This window comes from Drosophila subobscura, chromosome O, assembly GCF_008121235.1.
Source record: "Drosophila subobscura isolate 14011-0131.10 chromosome O, UCBerk_Dsub_1.0, whole genome shotgun sequence".
Classification (NCBI taxonomy): Eukaryota; Metazoa; Arthropoda; class Insecta; order Diptera; family Drosophilidae; genus Drosophila; species Drosophila subobscura.
Genome location: NC_048533.1, coordinates 19,337,713 through 19,358,649, shown reverse-complemented (window position 1 = coordinate 19,358,649; position 20,937 = coordinate 19,337,713). Strand labels below are relative to the sequence as shown.

The 20,937-nt window shown below is 44.3% G+C and overlaps 1 protein-coding gene across 1 annotated transcript; it reads right to left on the bottom strand.

Annotated features, from left to right (window-relative positions):
• Window positions 1–340: 340 nt before the first annotated feature.
• On the bottom strand, window positions 341–19,527 carry LOC117898491 (3-hydroxy-3-methylglutaryl-coenzyme A reductase). The gene is made up of 6 exons (XM_034807928.1): window positions 18,802–19,527; window positions 3,281–3,738; window positions 2,884–2,971; window positions 2,241–2,816; window positions 555–2,177; window positions 341–492 (listed from the first exon to the last, which is right to left on the bottom strand). Exons 2-6 carry the CDS (start codon window positions 3,678–3,680, stop codon window positions 420–422), a joined length of 2,760 nt encoding a protein of 919 aa, XP_034663819.1. The 5' UTR covers window positions 3,681–3,738; window positions 18,802–19,527; the 3' UTR covers window positions 341–419.
• Window positions 19,528–20,937: the final 1,410 nt, after the last annotated feature.

Here is a 20,937-nt window from a genome sequence, read left to right as displayed (position 1 = left end):
CTGAGCTCTGCAGCAGACAATATTCATGGAAAGATGCGCAAATACAAAATGAATTTGTTCTACGCATCTTATCATCATATTGCCTTTGATTTTTGCAGGCTGCTTTCTGCATTTCTTTCATTTATATTAGGTAGAAAAATATGATGAATTATACAATCTAAATGGAAGTAGAGATATAGTTAGTAGCTATAACAATGAAGAGACACAGAGACACTTCTTCTTCCGTGCAGCTGCTGCTGCCTGGCCTCTGGCCACTGTCTGTGCTGCTTGGTTGTTTATCAATTCAAGCAACGATCATTCGTCACATTACGTGGTAACATTTAACCATATTTTCTGTTAGTTTGTAATAACACCTAAAGAGAAATGTACAAGGAGTGGAGTGAGAGGAGTGGAACGTGTCTTCCGTCCTGCACCCAATCTTAGCTGATTGTGCTGCAGCTGGAGACGGTCACATTCAGGGGATTATTGGCGCTGCTCACGGCTATGGAGGAACTGCAAGAGGGAAAAGTCTCAGTTTAGAAATTGGAGAATTACTTAGAAGTTATTTGCCTTACCGATTGTGCCGCATGTGACTCTTGACTAGATCGCTGTTGACCAGCGCTGCCATCAGGCTCAGTTCGCCGGCCATCACAGTGGCGCAGACAATCTGCGCCAGCTTCTTGGCATTGTCTCCGGGATGTGTGGGATGTGCGCCGCGTACACCGAGCATCTCCAGGCAGGCACTTTGTCCCGGCAGCCCCGTGCCGCCGCCCACAGTGCCCACCTCCAGCGAGGGCATGGTGCAGGTCATGTACAGATCCTCGTTGTTCTCCACCCAGCACTCCATCGCGGTGGAGCAGTTGCTGGAGGTCACATTCTGGGCGGGATCCTGGCCGGTGGCCAGGAAGACGGCGGTTACCATGTTGGCGGCATGCGCATTATTGCCACCAATGCTGCCGGCCATCGCACTGCCGCCCATGTTCTTCAGCTTGTTGCACTCCACCAGCGTCTTGGCGTCCGTCTTCAGCACGGAGCGCAGGGTGGCCGCCGAAATGGTGCACTCGGTGACGACACGCTTGCCCCTGCCCTTGATCCAGTTGATGGCCGCCGGCTTCTTGTCGCAGCAAAAGTTGCCGCTCAGCGAGATGATCTGCATGTCCGGAAACTGTCGCTTGATGCGACGCAGCGCCATCTCCGCCCCCTTGGAGACCATATTCATGCCCATGGCATCGCCAGTGAGGGCCACAAAGCGAATGTACAGCTGCGGCCCGTCCATGGCAATGTGGCAGTCCTTGAGGCGGCCAAAGCGAGATGTGGAATCGAACTCCAGCTTGATCACCTTATAGTTGACTTCATCCTCGATCCACAGCTTCGCCTCCGATGCACGGGCCACGCTGGGGAAGCGCACGCACGGCGCACGGGTCATGCCCACATCCTCGACGACAGAGCGCACACCCGTCACGGATAGAGCCTTGCAACCCCGATTGGTGGACGCCACCAGGGCACCCTCTGTGGTGGCCATGGGCACGTAGTAGCTCTCGCCATCCAGGATCAAAGGACCCGCATAGCCCACGGGTATGGGCACGTAGCCCAGCACATTCTCGCAGCAGGCATTCAGGACTCGGCGGTAGTCAAAGTGCTGATACGGCAGCATATCCAGCCGCTCGGTGGGCAGCTTGGCACGTGCCGCTATAATCCTGCGACGAATGCGCACGCCCCGCTCGAGGTCATCCAGCACCGATTCGATCTTGTAGAGCGGGCAGTGCACAGAGGCCTGTCCGCCAGCCTGTACCATGGCAATGATCTCCTCATCGCTGAGCGCACTGGGGCCATGGCCCTCTTCGCTGGAGTTTAATATGTCCAGGCACTCCTGCACAGGACGCGCTGGCCTGAGGCTGACATGTGAGGCCACTCGCTGTCGTGTCTGCGGCAGCAGATCCGTTTGCGTGGAGGCATTCGCCGAGCTCTGCTCCTCGATGGTGAAGAGCGGCGCACGCACGGGCAGTGGAGCAGCTGGCGCGGCTGCTTCAATTGCTGCTACTTTCAGCTCCTCCATGGGCGTTGTTTGTGTCTCCACTGTGCTGGCGGGTCGCAGCTGATCCGGCAATGGATCGCGATTGTCAAAGCAAATGAATTTGATGACCAAAGCGATCAGAACAATGGAAATGACGATGTGATCGGCGCTCATGGTCAGCCATCTAGAGCGGGGGAGAGGATAATCATTAGATCTGCGACAGATCCAGGACAAATGGCAAACTTACTTGATGATTATGTCTGTAATCTCGCCGGACTCCGTGCGATTGTTGCTCACATTCAGATTGAGCGTGGGCGAGAGCGTCTTGTCCACCGCATCGTAGTCGTTGTCGGAGAAAGCCACTCGACTGTAGATGTGCACAATCATCAGGCCCGTGGTCATAATCAGCTTGACGCGCTGCAGCACCGGATTGGCCTTTTGCTCCTCTTCGGTGAGGGATTTCAGCAGCAGCGAGCCCTTGGCCTTCTCCCGCACCACGGACATGTCCACGCCGGACCGAGACAGATCAAAGATCAGCGACAGGCAGGCTGGGTAGAAGGTCATAAAGACCACATAGTTGACCAGCACCGAGAGCACGGCAAACATGCAGAGCACCTCTAGTCGCTGCACGCCCGAGAGCGTGCCCACGCCCACCAGCAGCGCCTCCACAATGGTGTCCAGCGAGATGGCCGGCCCCAGCAGCTCCAGCCCGCGGGCTATGTTCTGTGTGACCTCCGCCTGGTTGTTGCCGGACAGCGCCAGCTGCGCCAGACGCCCCGAGTTGGACAGATCAATGACCAGCAGCAGGAAGAACAGAGCATCCCTGAAAGGCAGTTAAAACAAAGGATTTAAGGAGAGGATTGGAGGCTTGACCGCTTGGCTTCACTCACTTTAGATCGGATATGTCGCTGCCCAGAAACTTGATGATGGCCGTCGTGAAAATGAAGCTGGAGAAGACCGTAAAGAGACCAGCAATGCCTGTAAAAAGGGAAACACAATCAGAAATTGAATAAGTTAAAGTCCGCAGCGGAGGTCAAATCGTTTAGAGGGCACATGAGAAATGCCAGGGAGCTGACTGCCTGCCACACTAAACCATTGGCCAAACATTCCATCAAGCCTGCGCCTGGCTTTTGGGGGCCGCCGAAATAGTTTTTAGAGTTTTTTTGTCGGTTTTGGTGGGAGGCAAACAGTCAGGCAGTCAGCCACGGTAACATTCTAATCAGTTTGGTCAACACTCGTGCCATAAAAGTGATGTAATCTCTTGACTCTCTCTGTGTCTCTACTCACCCAGCACATATTTGGAACCCATGCGATGGAGGCTGCAAAACTGATAGTAGCAATAGAGAACAGCCGTACAGCGCACCACAGTCATGAGGATGACATCCGCGGCATTGTATTCCGCCTCGAGACCATCACAGGACTGGCTCCAGCCATGGCAGGGCCTGTGCCGGCTCGAAGTGGCCGATGCGGAGGCTGGCATGTCCATGGGTATGGCTGTGCCCGGGGCGGCTGCACCCGTGGCAGCTGCCGCAGCAGCAGCGCCCGCTGCCGTGGCGGTGCTGGTGTCCAAAGTGTTGTTCTTGTCCACCGTCAGCATGCAGGCGGTGATGGTGAGCAGGGCCACAATCACCTCCCAGGGATGCGAGGCACAGAACTCCCCATGGGCGCGAAATAAACGTCCAATCATTGCGGGCGAAGCGGAACCTCTAACCAAATCTCGTCCAGTTCGGGCCAATCTTGGCAGGCTGAAAAAATAGAAAACAAAAACGGAGGGAAGTCCGCCTGTCAGTATTGAATTTTTACACATTATTCAACTACAATATGTTCTATAGCCAAGGACGCCACAGCAGCAGGAGGTGGAGGAGCAGGAGGCCAGTCAACTTTTGTGTGTGCTGGCGACCAGCATCGGCAGTGGCAACAGCGGCTGCTGGGTGATCGGGTAAGGGCAAAGGAATTAACTAAAACAACTGAAACTTATCGATTTAGTTGTTGACACATTCAAAGGCGGCCCCAGGCACAGGCACACAGAATGAGGCACAGGACCTGACACCTTAGTCGAGGTTGAGGCTGGAGCTCAGGCGATAATTACGACCGAACCGAGCCCTAAGCGGCTTGCAAATGAAATCAGAAAGAAAGAGGCTCTAAATGAGGGATACCCTAACCTTGTCCATAGGGAATTTTTAACTTAATTCTAGGAACAATTATTTCCACAAGTTTCTGCAATTGTTGGAATCGAAATTCAATGAAAATAACTTATTCTGTGGTACAAAAACTCTTCAATCCTTAATAAAGTGTAAGAGATGGATCTATAAAATCTCCCCAGAAACAGAATAATACTCGGAGATGCTACTGTCTACTACGAATCGAAGATACAATCATTTCCATCTATAAATAATCCCTAAATCAAGACTTGTTTCCATTGCCGCACCGTTTTCTGCTCGGATTTGGGCACTTTCTGTCAGACCTTCTCTAAAGGTAAGGGTATGTGCCCAGCAACAAAAAAACTTGTTATTTACACTAAGCGGATTTTATCGTATGTCGTCCTTGAGCGTGGAATGCTTCCCTGTACGCCACTTTAGCCCATTCCCAGTCAGGTGTTAAGGGGAATCCATGATTGATGGCATAAGCCAGAGTTCCGCATCGCTCCACTCCGTCTCGTTTCGTTTCGTTTCGCTCTGGTTTAATTAAGCCATCAGTTGGCGTGGCTTAACGATCCGTTGTCGCCCACCACGTGCACCGCATACACAATTGTCCTGGCCCGCCGTTAGCCAATGCCCCATAAATATTCAAAGTCTGTCCAGATCTCTGTCTGGATATCTGTAGCTGTATGCGCCGGCGCATAACCCACATACGAGTATGTATATAAATATTGAGTATCGGGGGGTGCCTCTATCTTGCAGCCATAAACAATGTTTTCAAGCCGAGCGACACACACACGAAAAAAATGTTAAATAAATCAAATGCCACTTTGGCAGATGCCATGGGGCTCGGCTTCCAGAGAGTGCTATGGGATTTACGAGTGGCAGGCAATGGCTTTGGCTTTTGGCTACGGCTACGGCCTTAGATTGTGTAATCCGAAGCCTTTTGGGCCATAAACAATATCAGCACTCAAGAGGCGAAAGAGGCATCCTTTTGGAACACTTGGGAGTGCTTGAGAGAGCGACTCTTAAGAGAAGAATCCACTAGAGAATGATGGAATGGAATTGGAATTGGAATTGAAATTCCAACTCAATTTCAAATGGAATGCGCCTATTAAACAATTTCCCTTTTGTCTTTATTTTTCGAGATTTTTTCAACCTTAAGAATATTTAATCGCAATACGATTTTTGTCAGTATAAAAATAAGAGCCGACTTCCGACCGAAGAGCTCGCCTGCACTTTCGGGACAATCTGGGGGAAAATATTTAAGAGGCATGAGGAAATTTAACTGTGAAACAGAAACGTATATAAACTCCCTGTCTAAATGTCTTTTGAAACATCTGAAAGCCCAACTAAAACTACTCCAAACCCTGACAAATAAAACTCTAGCTGACATTTTGTCATAACTGCAAACGAATTTAAGCCAAAACAAAGTCAAAGTTGTCTCAACTCAAACTAAAATGAATCTTGGAATTTCAAGCTCCAAAACAGCATCATTATTATATCATTTGCTGGCCCCCTGCACCTTTCTCCAAGTGCACGGGCAGACAGCTAGAACTGCCATTAGATAGAAAAAGCAATTAACTGTTTGGGGAATTCTCACTTCGGAACTGTTACAACTTTGGCCCAAAAACTGTTTTTATAGTTATAGACATGGATGTTGCACCCTCAAGGGGCACTGGCAGGCAGTCAGTGCCAGGAACTGTGGGGTCGGTCATCGTAAAAATGTTCCCAGGCATAAACAAATGCCTTTTAATATACAAACGAAAAAACTCAAACTCAAACAGAAACAGAAATAATGTTTCTTTTCTCTCTGTGGCTAAAATTAAAAGCCCGCATATGAGAGCCTGGCTGGCTGGCAATTGTTGATGTTATTTTCGGTAAAGCTTTTTATGGCGAAAAAATTAAGCAGCTGCCATGCCGGGCTGTCCCGGGGTGCACTGCCCAAAGGCCAGGGCTGAAAGAGTAGATCAAGATCATGTAAATGAATGTGTGTGTGTGTGTGTGTGTGAGTGCCATACCCCGAAGCACTCCAAAAAGAATACGTAATGTGCGATTCATCCTTGGATCTTACTGATTTTGTGCTCTTGTCTATTCTCAAAATCTGTTTTTGGCAGGGGTTCGGTCAGATTCCTAGAATGCTTCCAAATGCTTTTCACTTACAAACGTCAGAAACCGAAACTTGCGAAAAAGCACGTACACCAAAATGGTCATCAAATGTGCCAATACTATCGTCAAATGTTTGACATGTTCTGGGATTTGGGTATTTTAGTCACCAACTTGTGGTATGGAGTGAGAATAGTAAAAAGGAAGGTACACACTTGGTGGACGATCCCTCAAAGTTAGCAGGCAGCATGGCGAAAAAGCCCCTTTGCTGTTTTTGTTTGACAATTACACGTCTGGGGGAATGGCAACATTCCTAGATGATTATTTAAAAAAAGAGTCAATCAAAATCTCAATTGAAACGCTTACAAATTGTTAGTCTGTTGGTAAGTGTGTACTTTTTTCTGGTAAGAGTTTCATCGAAAACCAACCCTTAACGGCTAAGCAACACTGGAAAAGAACAAGTGTAGATGGATGGAGAGGCTGCCGGTGTGACGCAAAACAAGCTAAATCATCCAGAAATGCTACCTTCTTTTCAAAAAATTAATTATTTACCTAGTAAATTTGATAAAATTCCGATTTGAAGAGCTAAGAATAATCGTTATTCTACGAATGTGTGTAAGGGTTTATTGACCTGCTTCTCTGAGAGATTTCTATGATCGCTTCTGGATGCTTTCCTGTCCAATTTTCTTCAATTTCCTGCCCCTAATTCGCACAGAAATATCATTGAAAGTAATTGGTAGTCAGAGTCGGAAGACTCTCGCCACGCAACTAAATTTGCAACTCGCTGGCGAAACAACAAATTGTTGTTATTAAAAATCCATCAAGTTGGGTGTGAGATATGAGAACGTGACAACATCCGAAAGGGTGTCCGTGTCCCAGCCAATTCCCATGATGAAGTTCGGTTTTTCAATGGAAGAGAAGTGCGCGAGCGAGTGTGAAATGTAAATGGGAACTGCCAAATCCGGTGTGGAGCACACCGAACAAATTATACCACAATTTTTCATTTCCATTCAAATTGTTTATTTTTGGTTGGGGTTTCGTTTTGGTCTTTGCACTAGACACCGCCACAAAACAGCAATCTCTAGAACAACAATTAACGAGGCGCCGGGTGAATTCTGAATGGCTGCTGAATGGCGAAATGTTTAAATATAGCCTCCGGTTGGAATACACAACTGAAAAACACTGGAGAATAGAGAGGAAAAACAGTGCAGGAGGATGTACGAGTATCTCAAGCGATTGGATTCTGCTGCGGCACGGACGGCAGTGGCGGTGGCGGTGGCGGGTGGCGGGTGGCAAGACCTTTTCTATTTGGCAACAAACGTTCTGCGTGTTTTTGTAGCTCTGTGAGTGGTGCTGTTTCTGCATTGTTTTGCCTACTTTTTTGTTTGTTTTCGTTTACATTTGAAAGCACTCTCGACAGAACGGATGTTGCCGACGACCTCAACCTTACGGCTGCTGCTGCTGATGCTGCCGATGTGGGGTTGGGAGGGTTATTGCGATTTTAAAAGAGGAATAACTATTGAAATAGTTAGGGATTATACGAGCAGTACTCTGGGCATTCCAGGGTGAACGAAAGAGCAGAACGAATTAATTGAAAAAGCGCAGATGGATCCCATTGCAGAATTATGAATAATTGGAGCACTGCTCGGCTGCCCTGCATTCCCCCCAAAAGGAATACAATTGAATATCCAATTGTCATGTCCAGAGCCGAGTCGTGGATCGCCCTTAAGTTTAAATTCTGCGAAAATATCAAACTGTACGCGTGCAGCATTTGCATTTTCCAAAATTAAAACAGACATTGGGGCACTGCCTCTTGGAATAACCCATTGGATGGCGGCGCACAATTAATATGCCCATTGAGTGCGCGGGTAATTGTCAGGCTACCGAGAATCTCGAGGGGAGAGAAAGATCATGGGATGCGTCAGACCCGCGAGTTTCACCCTGTCTCTGCCTCTGTTTCGGGGTGTGCGTGTGGGTGGGAATAGCGGCACGGGTTTGCATGGGGCTTTCCTGGAATCTTCGGCGCTCAACGCGCACGCCTTATTTATGGCCTGCCGCTGGGAATTTTCCACATAATTCTGCATTGTTTTTGCACAACAAATTTCGCCTGGCAATTAGCAGCCCAAAACACACTTAGCGTCGCGATGCTAAAAGATAATGCAAAACAAACCCAAGATCGTGTTACTCCAAATTACTGCCAAAATGTTGCGGAAAGAGACTTCCTTCAAGTTATTTATTCGGATGGAAATTATGCGACAATTAGCCACAAATATCCTGCTATACTAATTTGTTGTCTTTCTTCTCTTTGCGGTAAGCACGTCTTAACATTGATCGAGGCTCGAGGCACACAAGCAAAAGAGAATTCCCAATTATAAAAAATATTTCATAATTTAAAAAGTGTATTCTCATGCATCTTTCTGTATCTATTTCAAGTTTTACTTTAAAAGATCTCCACTCTGGAAGGTTCTTTTCACAAATAAACACTCATTGGATACAATTTTAATAAACAATCCCAAAAAAATTAATTTCCGTGGCGCATCGAATGGAAATAAGGCTTTAGGCTAAAATTATTACAATTAACGCCTCTAATTTATGGCTGTTTGTTATTGAATTTTTGGCTTTCGTTTCGATTGATTCGGTATACATATGTATCATGGAATCATGGATGAGGCTATGGCTTTGGACTTTGATTTACATTAGTTTCTCGTGCCTGTATATATGATAAATATTTAGTACTTTCCCCTTGCAGAGAGCAGCCCCCATCCCCCATGGAAACAGGGTACGGTACGTGTTTATGTGTTTCGTCAAGTATTTAAAATTTAATTGCCTCTGTTCGTTTTAATATTTGTTCTCCAGCTGCAGCAAATCCAAACAATGGCCCAAGAAGAATTCGATTTCAGTAAACCAAAAATCGTGGCAAATGTGCAACGATTTGTTTTGGTCTCAGGTACATATGTATAAGAATGGCGAAAAACAATCAACAAACATTTTGATAAATGTGCCATAAAATGTGTGCCAAAAGATATATTGTGTGTGTGGGTCTCACTGCCCCAAAAAGAGGGATACACATCGGAGAGGAGCAGGAGCTGTAGCAGTAGCAGTTTCAGATACCAACCGGAGGACCCCGGCGTGTGCGTGCATTAATTTTTCCAATTAATATTTTGGGGCTCCCTGCGCTCCACCTCCTTCTCCGTACGACGACATTTTATGGATTACCTTATTAGACATCGCTTATGTAAGGGGGGTGGCAGGCACTTGTCGAAATATTTATGTGTATGCTCAATAAATAATTACATTTTTATTTTCATATACTAGACAAGCGGAAATATAAAGTGGCTTCTGCTGCTGTTGGTTCCTGTTTATCCGCAAGTATTTTCGTTTCTTATTTCTAATAATACATTTTGTGAGTCTTGAGATTTTCCAAGAAACTCTGAAACATCGTAGTAGTTGCGTAATAAATTGCATGTTCTAGAAGTCAACCAAATGTGCACGAACGCAGCAAAAGGGCAACGCAAATGTTTTTATTTTCATTCAAATTTATTCAACAGACATGTGACCGATCCGTCACTTGAACACAATAATCCACTTCGATTTGTGTTGTTTTGGATGTTGATTTATAAATACGTTCAGCCTATTGCTGGCTATAACTATTCCTTGTTGTTTGATGGCATGTAGTTTTCGTTTCTTTGAGATTTCGTTTGCTTCACATGAAGCTGAAACTGTAAATGCTTGCTGCTGCGAAACTCCTGAAGCTGCCTGTCATGGAGCTGACTGTTATGAGATTATGAAACCTGGTTGCGGGGAAACTTTTACCATTTGTAAGTATTCCGCTATCAGTTGACGTAAAGGGATCTATCTATTGCCACCACTTTAGATAAAACCCATTTAAAGTCAATCTAATTTATAATGTATTTTCCGCGTTATCAGCGTATTTTACCACAAGTAATACCCATAAAAACCTTAGCTTTTTCTGCTTCTAACTTCAATCTATCTTTCTACATGTTCCTAATGATTTTTCTCTTCCAGAATGCACAACACATTTTGCAGCACATTTTATTGTGGGATACAAAATTCGCTTCTCCACGGATCATCCTACTAACCGGTTGCAACCGACAGCCACAGAGTTGGCGCGAAGGCAGACGTGGGACTTGCAACTTCTTTCATGGTATTCCTTCCTTAATAAAGTAGTTCCCCATGTTCTGCTAGATCTTGATCCTACTGCCATGATTCATGACTCATAACTCTTTAGCCTCAACTTGTTCTACTTCTTTTTTTGCAGTTTGTTGAGGTAAACTTGATTACGATTACGATCCATGACTCATCCGAGAGAGAGAAGTCAGGCCAAATGGTGGCCCAGACGGGGTAATTGCAGTTGCCGTGGGATTGAGGGCACACGACACTCTGATGTTGATTTGATGTTGCAAGAGTTGCCGGAAGAGTGATGAGATTTGACAGGATTGATGGGTAATTGTCCACATAGAAAGTGGCCCCAATTTGCCATCCGATTAGATATGAGGGAAACAGGGTCAAAGCCAGATACAACTATATTGATATTTTGGTGTATTCATCTAATTCGAAGTTCAATATGTTTGCCTGTGTCTTCCTTTATCTGCTGTCAATGGCGTTTTTCCAACCAATTTCTTATCTGGCCCACACCCACCCCCAGCCATCAATCCCCTCAACAGGCTGTTTGGCTAAAAGCAAAGTCAAGTCGCAAAACATTTGCCATGGAGATTAATGCCTGGCATTAAGCGGATAAGCTGGCTAACAAGATTTTCCCTGGCCACCAAAGAAAGAAACAAAAATCTGAAACAATTTTGTACGAGTATAATTTTTCCCCTCTTTTGGCAGCAGTTTATATATTTCTTGAGTGTGTAATTTACAAGTTTGGGTCCACAAACAAAAAGTAAAAGTTGTCGTCGTGTGGGCCACACAATCAAATAAATTAATGGAAAAAAAAAACAACAGAAATACAACAAAAAAAGAAGCGACGACGCACAGAAAACGGCAACAAAAAACCAAACGAGAAACAGTTTTACTTTCTACCAAAAATGCGAATGCCATGCCATGCCTGCTGCTAATTTGTATGCAGCCACAGCGGAGCGGGAGAGCCAAAAAACAGCACCAACAAAAATTCGTTCGGTTTTGAAGCTAAAGTTAAACCCACAACAAACTGCTGGCTGGCTGGATGGATGGCTGACTGACTGGCTGGCTGGCTGGCACATCAAAAGGCTTTTTCACAGGCTCTTTTCATCGCAATTCCCTCGCTTTTTCTTTGCCAAAAGTAAGACAAGTAAAAAGTTTTACCCTCTAAAAGGGATTTAAAATTAAAACCAAATCAAAGTTTCGAGCAGCCTAAAGATGAGGGTAGGGTAGGTCTTAAGACACTCCCTCTCGCTGTCTGTCTCTCTGCTCTTGCTGCCATCAAGTGTGTACACATCTCATGTATGTTAATCAGGTGCTTCAGCATCGCGATATCATCATCATCATCGTCATCCTCCTTCCAAGCGAGTGCTTGACATTGACCCAAATACCCGTGGATCGTATTCATTGATTCACTTTGACCAAAGATCGGCTTGGCTGCCAACCAAAGACGAAAACCGGAACCCAAATGCAATGAAATAGAAAGTTTAAATATTTTTGTTCGGGGTATATTCGGTTTTAAGTCGAAAAACGAACGCTTTTTGTGGCATACGAAATCATGAATTAGCTTTTAAGTAGAGTATGCGCTGGAGAAACTCTCTTTGCAGGGCCATAAAATGTTTAATTTCAGATAGAAAATTATCTCTAGATGTAAATATTGGAAAAGGAAAATGGAGCAATACACAGGAATATTTCAAAGAAATAGAAGAAAACTACTATTAAATGAATGGCCAACACCGAGGTAAACTTCCTTTAACATAAAGATTGATTGTAGCAAAATAAATAGATGATTTTTGTGGTTCAATCATAAAATTAATTGTATGATAATTGTAAGCTTCCTGTGGCAATCGTTTTGGTGGCTTTTTATGGAATATCTTTATACATTTTGGTGCCAATCTGTTGAACAATGTCTTTAGATCCCAATAACTCCCATTTCCTTACTCGAACTCAGAGCATTTTATCTTCGGTTTTTGTAAAATATTCACCAATTTTTTTTGTTAATGAAATTTGTTGTTGTCTTGTTCCGGCACGTGCACTTTGTTGTGACTTCGGCTGTATCTGTATTTGCATCTATTGCATACATTATAAAATACTATTTTGTGGTTTTAAGTTTTGTAGTTTCCAGGGGAAGAGACCGCGACAGACCGAGACAGGCAGTCGCCGAGACAGGCGGTAGAGAGGCAGAGAGCCAAGCGGGCGCAGCTAATTGGTGTAGTCCGGAGCCGCCGTGCAGTCAGCGGTTAATTGCCCATTAACATGAATGCTGAATGCGACTCGAAATATGTACATAAAATATAAAATCAACCTTTGTTAACAAATTAAGCAATCAAAGCCATTATTAAATAAACCATAATTGAAATGCCGCCACTGCCACTGCCGCTGCCGCTGCCGATGGTTTTGGCCAAGGTTTTTCTGTGTGTTGTGTGTGCAAAGAGACGCATGGAAGATGCCTTGGGGATTGGCCAGCATGCGATGCCACTGGGAGCCATTGGGGCATCAGCTAAGTAAAGCTGCCTTCATGCTCGGCTAGTCAACACAAAAAAACGAATGACTAAGCCCTGGCAATTCTAATCACAGCAGGCAGACACTCCCCCCGCTATCATCATGAATGCACACACATCATCATTAGAGGCCCATCAGAAAAGGGGGAATTACCATCATATGTGGGCTGTCATCTGCAGCCTAAAACGCTCATAAAGTGGCGAAAAAGATGGTTGGTTTGTTGCAAAAATTTGTGTACAAAAAAAAAACCATGAAGGAAAGAAGGATTTTTTATCGTTCACCGGTTCGGTTCTGTGATGTGTACGAGCACGGGTTTGCCGGATGCAATTTCAATTTCCAATCACCAGTCATATTACACGGCTACATGGATGGAAGGAGAAGGCTCCTCCTCCTTCTTCTCCCACCCTCATATCCTGGCTTAAACTGAATTTTAGAGACTCGCATGTGAGTGGGTTGTGTGTGTGTGTTTCTCGTGTTCTGGCTTGCCATGCGGGTTGCTTGAAGACTTATCAATGTCATCCGTGGGATGCTAATCTCGCTCTCTTGTTGGAGAATTTTCCCTGGTGACTGAACTTTGGCTAGCCGAAAATAATTGAATTTAAATCTGAAATCGCACTCGTACTCGTACAAATACACATCTACATATTAAGTACACTGCTTTTGCCTAAACAAATCGTAGATTTCTCAATAAGTGTGCTAATGCTTTTTACACGCTTTTGATTGAAAGATGCGTCATGTGGGGGAATCTACAAAAATTAGATCAATAGATCTAGGCGTATATGTGAATAATAGATGAATCGAGAGCATTTCCCGGGAAATAGCAAGAGATCTTTGCATTTAGAGATGAGCAATTCTGTGAACAGAGTGCAGATAATGCAGATATACAGAAGGATAAATATTTGTGTATATAATTTAGAAAAAAGATTAATGGGACTAGCAGCAGAATGATTATACGAAGTAAACGGGAGGCGAAAGGAGTAGGAGAAATAAAGGAGTAGAGAATAAAGTACAGAAAGAGAACCTCAAGCGGATTTTCCTATATCCTACAAATAAATGTATACAGTAATCGTTATAAAAAATATACTGTACATTTATTACGAGTGATGTGTTGCAAGTTCCATTCCTATAAAGACAATTGTTCCATTATCCGTGATGTTTTGATTACAATTATATGCACATCTGTAATTGATACATAAGAGGTCGATACAGCGGCTCAAGCAACAGTACTATGGATAAACAGACTTGATTGTGTGCCTCCTTTTGCAACTAAAGAAAATAAAGCTAAGACTCGTGTTGACAATAGAATAAATATTTATACAAAACTTGTTGGATAACCAGTTTAGTTCTGCCTAGAAAATCAGATGTACATAAATATTCATAACAGAAATTCGAATTTAAATTCCTTTAGACTGTACAAAAAATGGATCTATGTCTACAGATAAAGAATTTACACAAACGTGTGCATCCCTACAAGATAATGAAGCATTTTAAATCAAGGCTACACTCTCCGCCCTGCACCACATCTCCTCTCCCGTTTTCATATAATTACAACCTTATCTGGGCGTTAATATCCGTTGTCGCTGGTGCTCTTCCTGCGCCACACACACAGCCATTTCTCATTCCTTGTGTACAAATTAATTAAATCAAAGCCGCACAAAATAAATTGCACAAATATTTGTTGCTCTTCTCGTGCGCGTATCGCTGCAAGACCTCGCCAATAAATGTGCCAGACCGACTGACTTTGAAGTTTGATTATACAGCCAGTGTGAGGGTCAATCCGAGTGGGTCTTTGTCCATCGAGTCCATTCCTTTGAGGCACATTGTGTGTGGCTTTGAGGCTGTCTTTGATACTTCCAGGCACTCACACACTATACGAAACAACAAACAACGAAACGAGTGTAGATTAAACACCACTGCCGGCCGTTTGTGCAATATTTGCGAGACCTTTTGGATGATATCTATCGCTGCTGAGAGTTGGGCAAACAAACATCGCGACGAGCATAGAACACGAGAGACAGAGAGAGAGAGAGAGAGAGAGAGAGAGAGAGGGTGAGAAGTCTACTCTTTGGATAATAAAATTATGCATGTGGTAGACCGTAGCCTGGTACTAGCTTCTGCATTGGTTAAATATTTACACCCCTCCGACTGCATCGTGGCCGTTGTCGCCGTCGTCTCTGTTGTCGTTTGTTTGACCAGCGTAAATACACAACTTGGCCAGCCATGGGTGGCAGCAATAACAAAAACACACCACATAAATAACAACAAATGCTACAGCAATAGCAGCAGAAGCGGCATGTGACATAGACAACCTGGCTGCCACATGCACATGCATCCGCCCCGAACTTGGCGCTGGTGCAACTTGATTATGCCATAAACCAATACAAAAACCAAAGGCGAACGCATTTTGTATGCCCTGCAAAGAGGCAGAGGTATCACGATTTCGATCAGCGCTTTGTGCACCACAAATGGGTGAAGTCTTATTTGATTTATGTACCTTTGCCGATAGATGTAGGACAATAATTCTCACAGTTTAAGAGGACAGAACAAGTGTGAAATTCCACTAATAACAAAGGACTATGAGAATTTTTTCTTTGATTAGAAATATATCAAGTGGAGACCTTATTTGTCTCAATGCCATGAGGGAAGATCGCTTGAAAGGATCGCTTATAGGTGATTGGGAATTTTATTTAAGCACACGTTTCCTTGATTAAATAAATGCCAAGAGTATGCACAGTTCCTCTTGCCGAATGCACATTTCATGCAATTTTTCTTTAGTTACGCATTGGATTTGTTTCTGCTAAGAGTGTGGAACTGTGGAGGACCGTTGGACAGGTACTGTTGCGTCGTTGCAGTCTGCTGCTACTCGCTGGCTGGCTGGCTGGCTAACCATTAAGAGTCATCAGCATTCAAGGCGGTCAACTACGATTTTTGAGTGCCAATTGCCTGCTCGGGCGGGTTTTACGTGCCCGCGTACCAAATCGAGTTTTACCGGGGACTGCCTGGGGTTGAGAGGCCAAGAAAGGCGAAAAACCGAAAACCAAGATGGGGCCACAGGGGGTCTCCAACTCGAAACCCAGTTGCAATTGCTGCTGTTTTTTTATGTACTTTGTGAACCCTGAACATGAAAATATTGACAGGTTTTTCTACTTCTTCCGATGATATCTACCTCCAATGGCCACTTTTCCGATGTCTTCTTCTGTCCTCCACTTGAGCTTGACGCGTTGACCTCATTTTACAACAAAAACAATACTACCACAAAACGAGGAGTTATGCAAAACGTTGGCTGTTGGTGGGGATGGGACAGATGCGGGTCCAATAACCATAAACATTGATATGTTTATGGCCCAGAAGTGTGTGTGTGTGTGTGTGTTTGCATTTGTTTCGAGCATACATATGAATATTTGCATTACAAAGTGAATCTAAAGTGAAGCCTCCACCGTCTCCTCCTCCTCTCCTCTGCTCAGGTTTCGATTGAACATCAAATTGATTTGGCCCATTTTTATGGTCAAGTTGGGCCTAGGCTGGGCCTTCATGGGAGCCGCCAGCGGAAGCACATCAATGCAATGCTTTGGGGGCCTTTGTAAGGCGGGCTTGAAGGTGATCCACCTCCGCAGTGTTTGAATCAACTCGATTGCGCCATGAGCCGCTCTCAATTCTCCCCCAAACCCTCCCTGGAGGTTTTCTTTGAAATGCCACACTTCCACCCAAGTGTCGACTCACCGCTGAACAATTTCATAGCGCAATTTACTTGAAAATAACAACAATTATGCTTTTTTGTTGATGATGATGAAATTGCAGCGGCAGCCTGGAAATCGCGCACGCGTTTTGCATGCGGCGGTAGAGTCGCGCGCGCGTTTTTGCTAATCGCGCAATCAAACACACACGCCACACACACACACCCAAGCAGATACATGACTTGGCTGGAGAGTAAAAGGGAGAGGCTGAAGCATAACAGGAAAAGGCAGAGAAGGGATACGAACACAGTCCCAGGGGTATATTCACGCTGAGGTAAAGCAAAGCGAGTTGCTCTTGGTTGCAGAGCGGAACCACCTTACCTTCTAACTGATATACCCTCTTGGCAAAGCACACGAAAGAGAAAGAGGGGAAAAAGAGACACAAGTTGGCAACAGCTAGAGAGGCGCCTGCGTGCGCGGTTGAAAACGCGCGTAAGTTGTGCGGCGGCGGACCGCAGGTGGCGGAGAAAGTTACCAACATTTAAGCCACTCTTTTTTGTCGGTCCGTTGTCTGCCTATTGTTGTTGCTGCTGCTGCTGCCGCCGTTGCCCAAGCTCGTGCTGGCCACAAAAGCAATAAAAAAGAGCCAAAAGCAGAAGCGCGCTGGAAACTGAATTTGTTTAAAAAACAAAATTCGAAAAAAAAGAAAACAACAAAATAGGAGTCGGAACGGGACGGGCCAGCAGCGGGTGAGAGCAGAGGAATTATGAAATCGCCGTCAATGGAATTCGAACTCGAACTCGAATTCGAATATTTGGATTCAGTGTAAATGGTGCGAGAGACAGAGAGCCAAAGCCGATCACAGCCATCAAGTTGCGGCCATCTCTTTTCTGCCTTTTGGCTTTTATACATAAAAAGTAAAATGAAAGAAAAAGAAAAAACTCTTTCGCAATTTACAATAACGAACGAATTGAGGAGGCCGCCCCCCGTGGGGTAAGGCAACTGGATTGGCTTGTAATTGAATAATATTTCTAGTTGGCTTGCCACACGAAACACCACAAACTCAACAGCAACAACAAAAAGTAGGAAGCGCCAATGCACTTGACAAAGTCGATGCCACATACCCTGGCAGACAGCGGCATTACGAATTTGAGCAGAAGTTTGTGACAATATTTCCTGCTACATACATAAGATAAATAGCAGATCAGTTTTGTAGATAAATTAAAATCACAAAATAAAATGAATGATTCCAAAAGGGTATCTGAACATCGGCGCTCGAATATCGTTTCTTGCGGTTGCTTTTGCCCGTCGGGGACTGTGAGGTATTTTTCACTTTTGCTTTTTACAGCCAGATGCGGCAAAGTCGTCATCCGCCAATGTTTTTTCGGAATTTATTTTGGATTTTTGAAATTGCCGCTCTTCACATAACTGTAATATCGCTTCAGTTCAGGCCGTTCAGCCAGTTTTCTGTGCGTGTTTCAGTGCCTGTACTCGTCATCGTCATCGTCCTCGTCTCTGTCTTTGGCTGTCTCTGCCAGATGTCGCACATTTAATTTTGGCATCCTACTGGGAACTGGGAGTTGCGAGCTGGCAACTGGGAACTGGAAACTAGGGAAACGGGGAACAGGCCAAGGAAATCAAGTGACTTTCTACCAACAGCATCGACAGCAGGCAGAAGGAAATGAGAAAAGTTGACAGCGCAACAGGATGCCGCCTCTGGACACATGGACTGGCAAGCAGCACCACCAGAAAGGCCCAGATACCCATAGTCGGCGCCCACTCATTCAATTTCGTAACAGAAGAACTCAAGTGCCTCCTCAAGTGGGATTATGGTTTGAGGAAATGCACATTGATTGGAGGGAGGGGGTGCAACTGCCCAGTGGAGGGGACCGGAGAAAGTTGTCCAACATATGTTCGGTCTGATGCATGGGCCAGAACTTGTGATAGACGCCGCCGACTCCAACGGCGCGACCGACGTTGATAAGATTGTGTGTGGAAACACCAATCAACCCAATTGCATAACTAACCAAATAGTGCTCTCTGCAGCGGAGGAGCCAAAGTTCCGTTTCCCCCAATGGGGAAATTACAAATATAATTGCCAATCAGACGAAACAAAGCGAGAGAGAAAGTCGAGCGAGCGGGAGGGAAGCTGCTGCGGTTGATTCTGGTTGGAGTGCCACACACATACGATAAGATTGGCCACTGGCCCTATGCATTTGGGAAATATATCGAAAATAGAACTAACCTTGCTTTCTGGATGACGTCTGCTCTCAGGGACTGGGCCGTGCACACACACACGCCGCCGTAGTCCACAAAGGAAATGCAAATGGAGTTGAAGGAGGATGATGGGCCTCCCAAGAGACTGGTTGGAAGAGACGGAAGAGCGTACTCCCGGTTGGCAACAACTAGTTTTTTTTTGTGGTTTTTTTGGCTACTCTTCTTTGCACGCGTTGTCGGATTCTCAGAATAGAACTATGTTAATGGCACGAGTGCTAGTAGTTGTAGTTGTAGTAGTGGTAGTAGTTCTGCTTATCTTGTGCACTTTTCGCAAACAAATCAACATAATTGGGTGTTCGATATTGGTAATTTACGGATTACATTTACATAACACAACAAATTGTGGCACTTTCATTGGCTTTTTTGTGGTGTGTAGCTGCTTCACAGGTGTGTGCAAATGTGATTTCGATTTCTATTTTGTTTATATAAAAATTGTTACGCCGCGACGGTCACGGGCTCTTTGTTGTGGCTGCTGCGACGCGTACGTACTTCTTCAGCTCGGAAATAGATCAAAGAGAGAGAGCGCGGGGATGGCGGGGCTCGCGATTAGCACTGACTTTTGATTGACCAACTGCTTGGATGGCTGCACTTAAACTATCTGCTGCGTGATTTTCTTTTGGCCCACAATTATAACTATTTCGGGAATTGACAAGTGCAGTGTCTGCCGCGAACAAAAATCGAATGTGTTATCAAAACATAGGAAACAGCTGTGCAGTGTGACCGCGGACTTATCGATAAAATATACCGTCAGGGCCACGTAAATATACCAAAATATACCATTGCATCTTCTAAAAATACCGTAAATATACCGTAGTCTTAAATCATATTCGTCGATGTTGATGTTCTATTTGATACTACAAACTTGCAAATACATTTAACACTGAAAGAATAAATAATAATTGAATCCGCTTGAAGAATCAATTTTTCTGATTATAAATGCTACTTTTTGTTGGCTGGTATAACTTATGACTTTATGACATTACTACTACACATTTTCTACATACCAATAACATACATAGCAGAATAGGGATAAATAACATAGTGTTGGAAGCTGGATGCTGCTGGAGAGTCTATTTAACATTAAAGATAAATCTAATTAGAGACATATGAAAATGAACAGGACACCTTAGCGCCTTTGTCTGCCATTATGGTTATTTGGCTTTATAAATGTAAGCATTTTAATATATTCACTTTGATTTGAGTGTGATTGTTAAATTGCGTTGTGGTTTGTTCTATGTGTTTTGTTTTTCCGTAATTATTATAATTTTTGTATATTCTTTTGTTTTTATTCAGCCAAGAACCCGGAACTCTTGTCCACAAATCAAAGTGTGGGTGAAGACACATCCGATGAGTGGTTGAACTTAGATATAAGTTCAAAATCGGTGAAAAATTGAAATGCAGAGGATGAAGAGTTGGTCGACGAAATCGATGACAGCACCGCAGCATTAGACGAGCTGACGGAGGACTCTCTGGAATATTTAGCAGGGTACGTCGTAAGGAAGGATATTTTTGATGTGAGTGTTTGTGAATTAGTCTGTGTGAAGTGTGCTTAAGGTGTGCGTGAAGTGTGCGTTGCAGCGTGCATATTAATACATACATATACATATATTTACCCGTTGTTTTTTTTTTTTTAATTATTCATTTAACATATTATTGGGTGATCATTTCAAAATAGTGTAGATTAATATTATAATTTACGATGTCGTCCGCTACTAAAAAAGACAACAGAAAAGCCGGTAGGAAATGCATTATTTCTTCCTGTCTTTGTGGTTACAGAAATAGTTCGTCCGATTTCCCTGTGAGGGTATTTTCATTTCCAAAAGATCCATTTTTATTTAGAAAAAAAAAATATATATATATATATATATATATATAATATATAGCCCTATAATCCTAACCTATACTATTTGGTTAGTGACACAACCCACACACATGCAAATGCAAATACACTTACAAAGTACAGTAAGACGCGCGCGTCATTTTCAAATTACCATCAGCAAGCAGCATCATTCCAATTCATCCCACGAAAAACATACATACATATGTAGATAACATCGTCAAAGCGTACCTGGTAAAGGGTTTGTTCGGTAAGGAGGGCACGAGC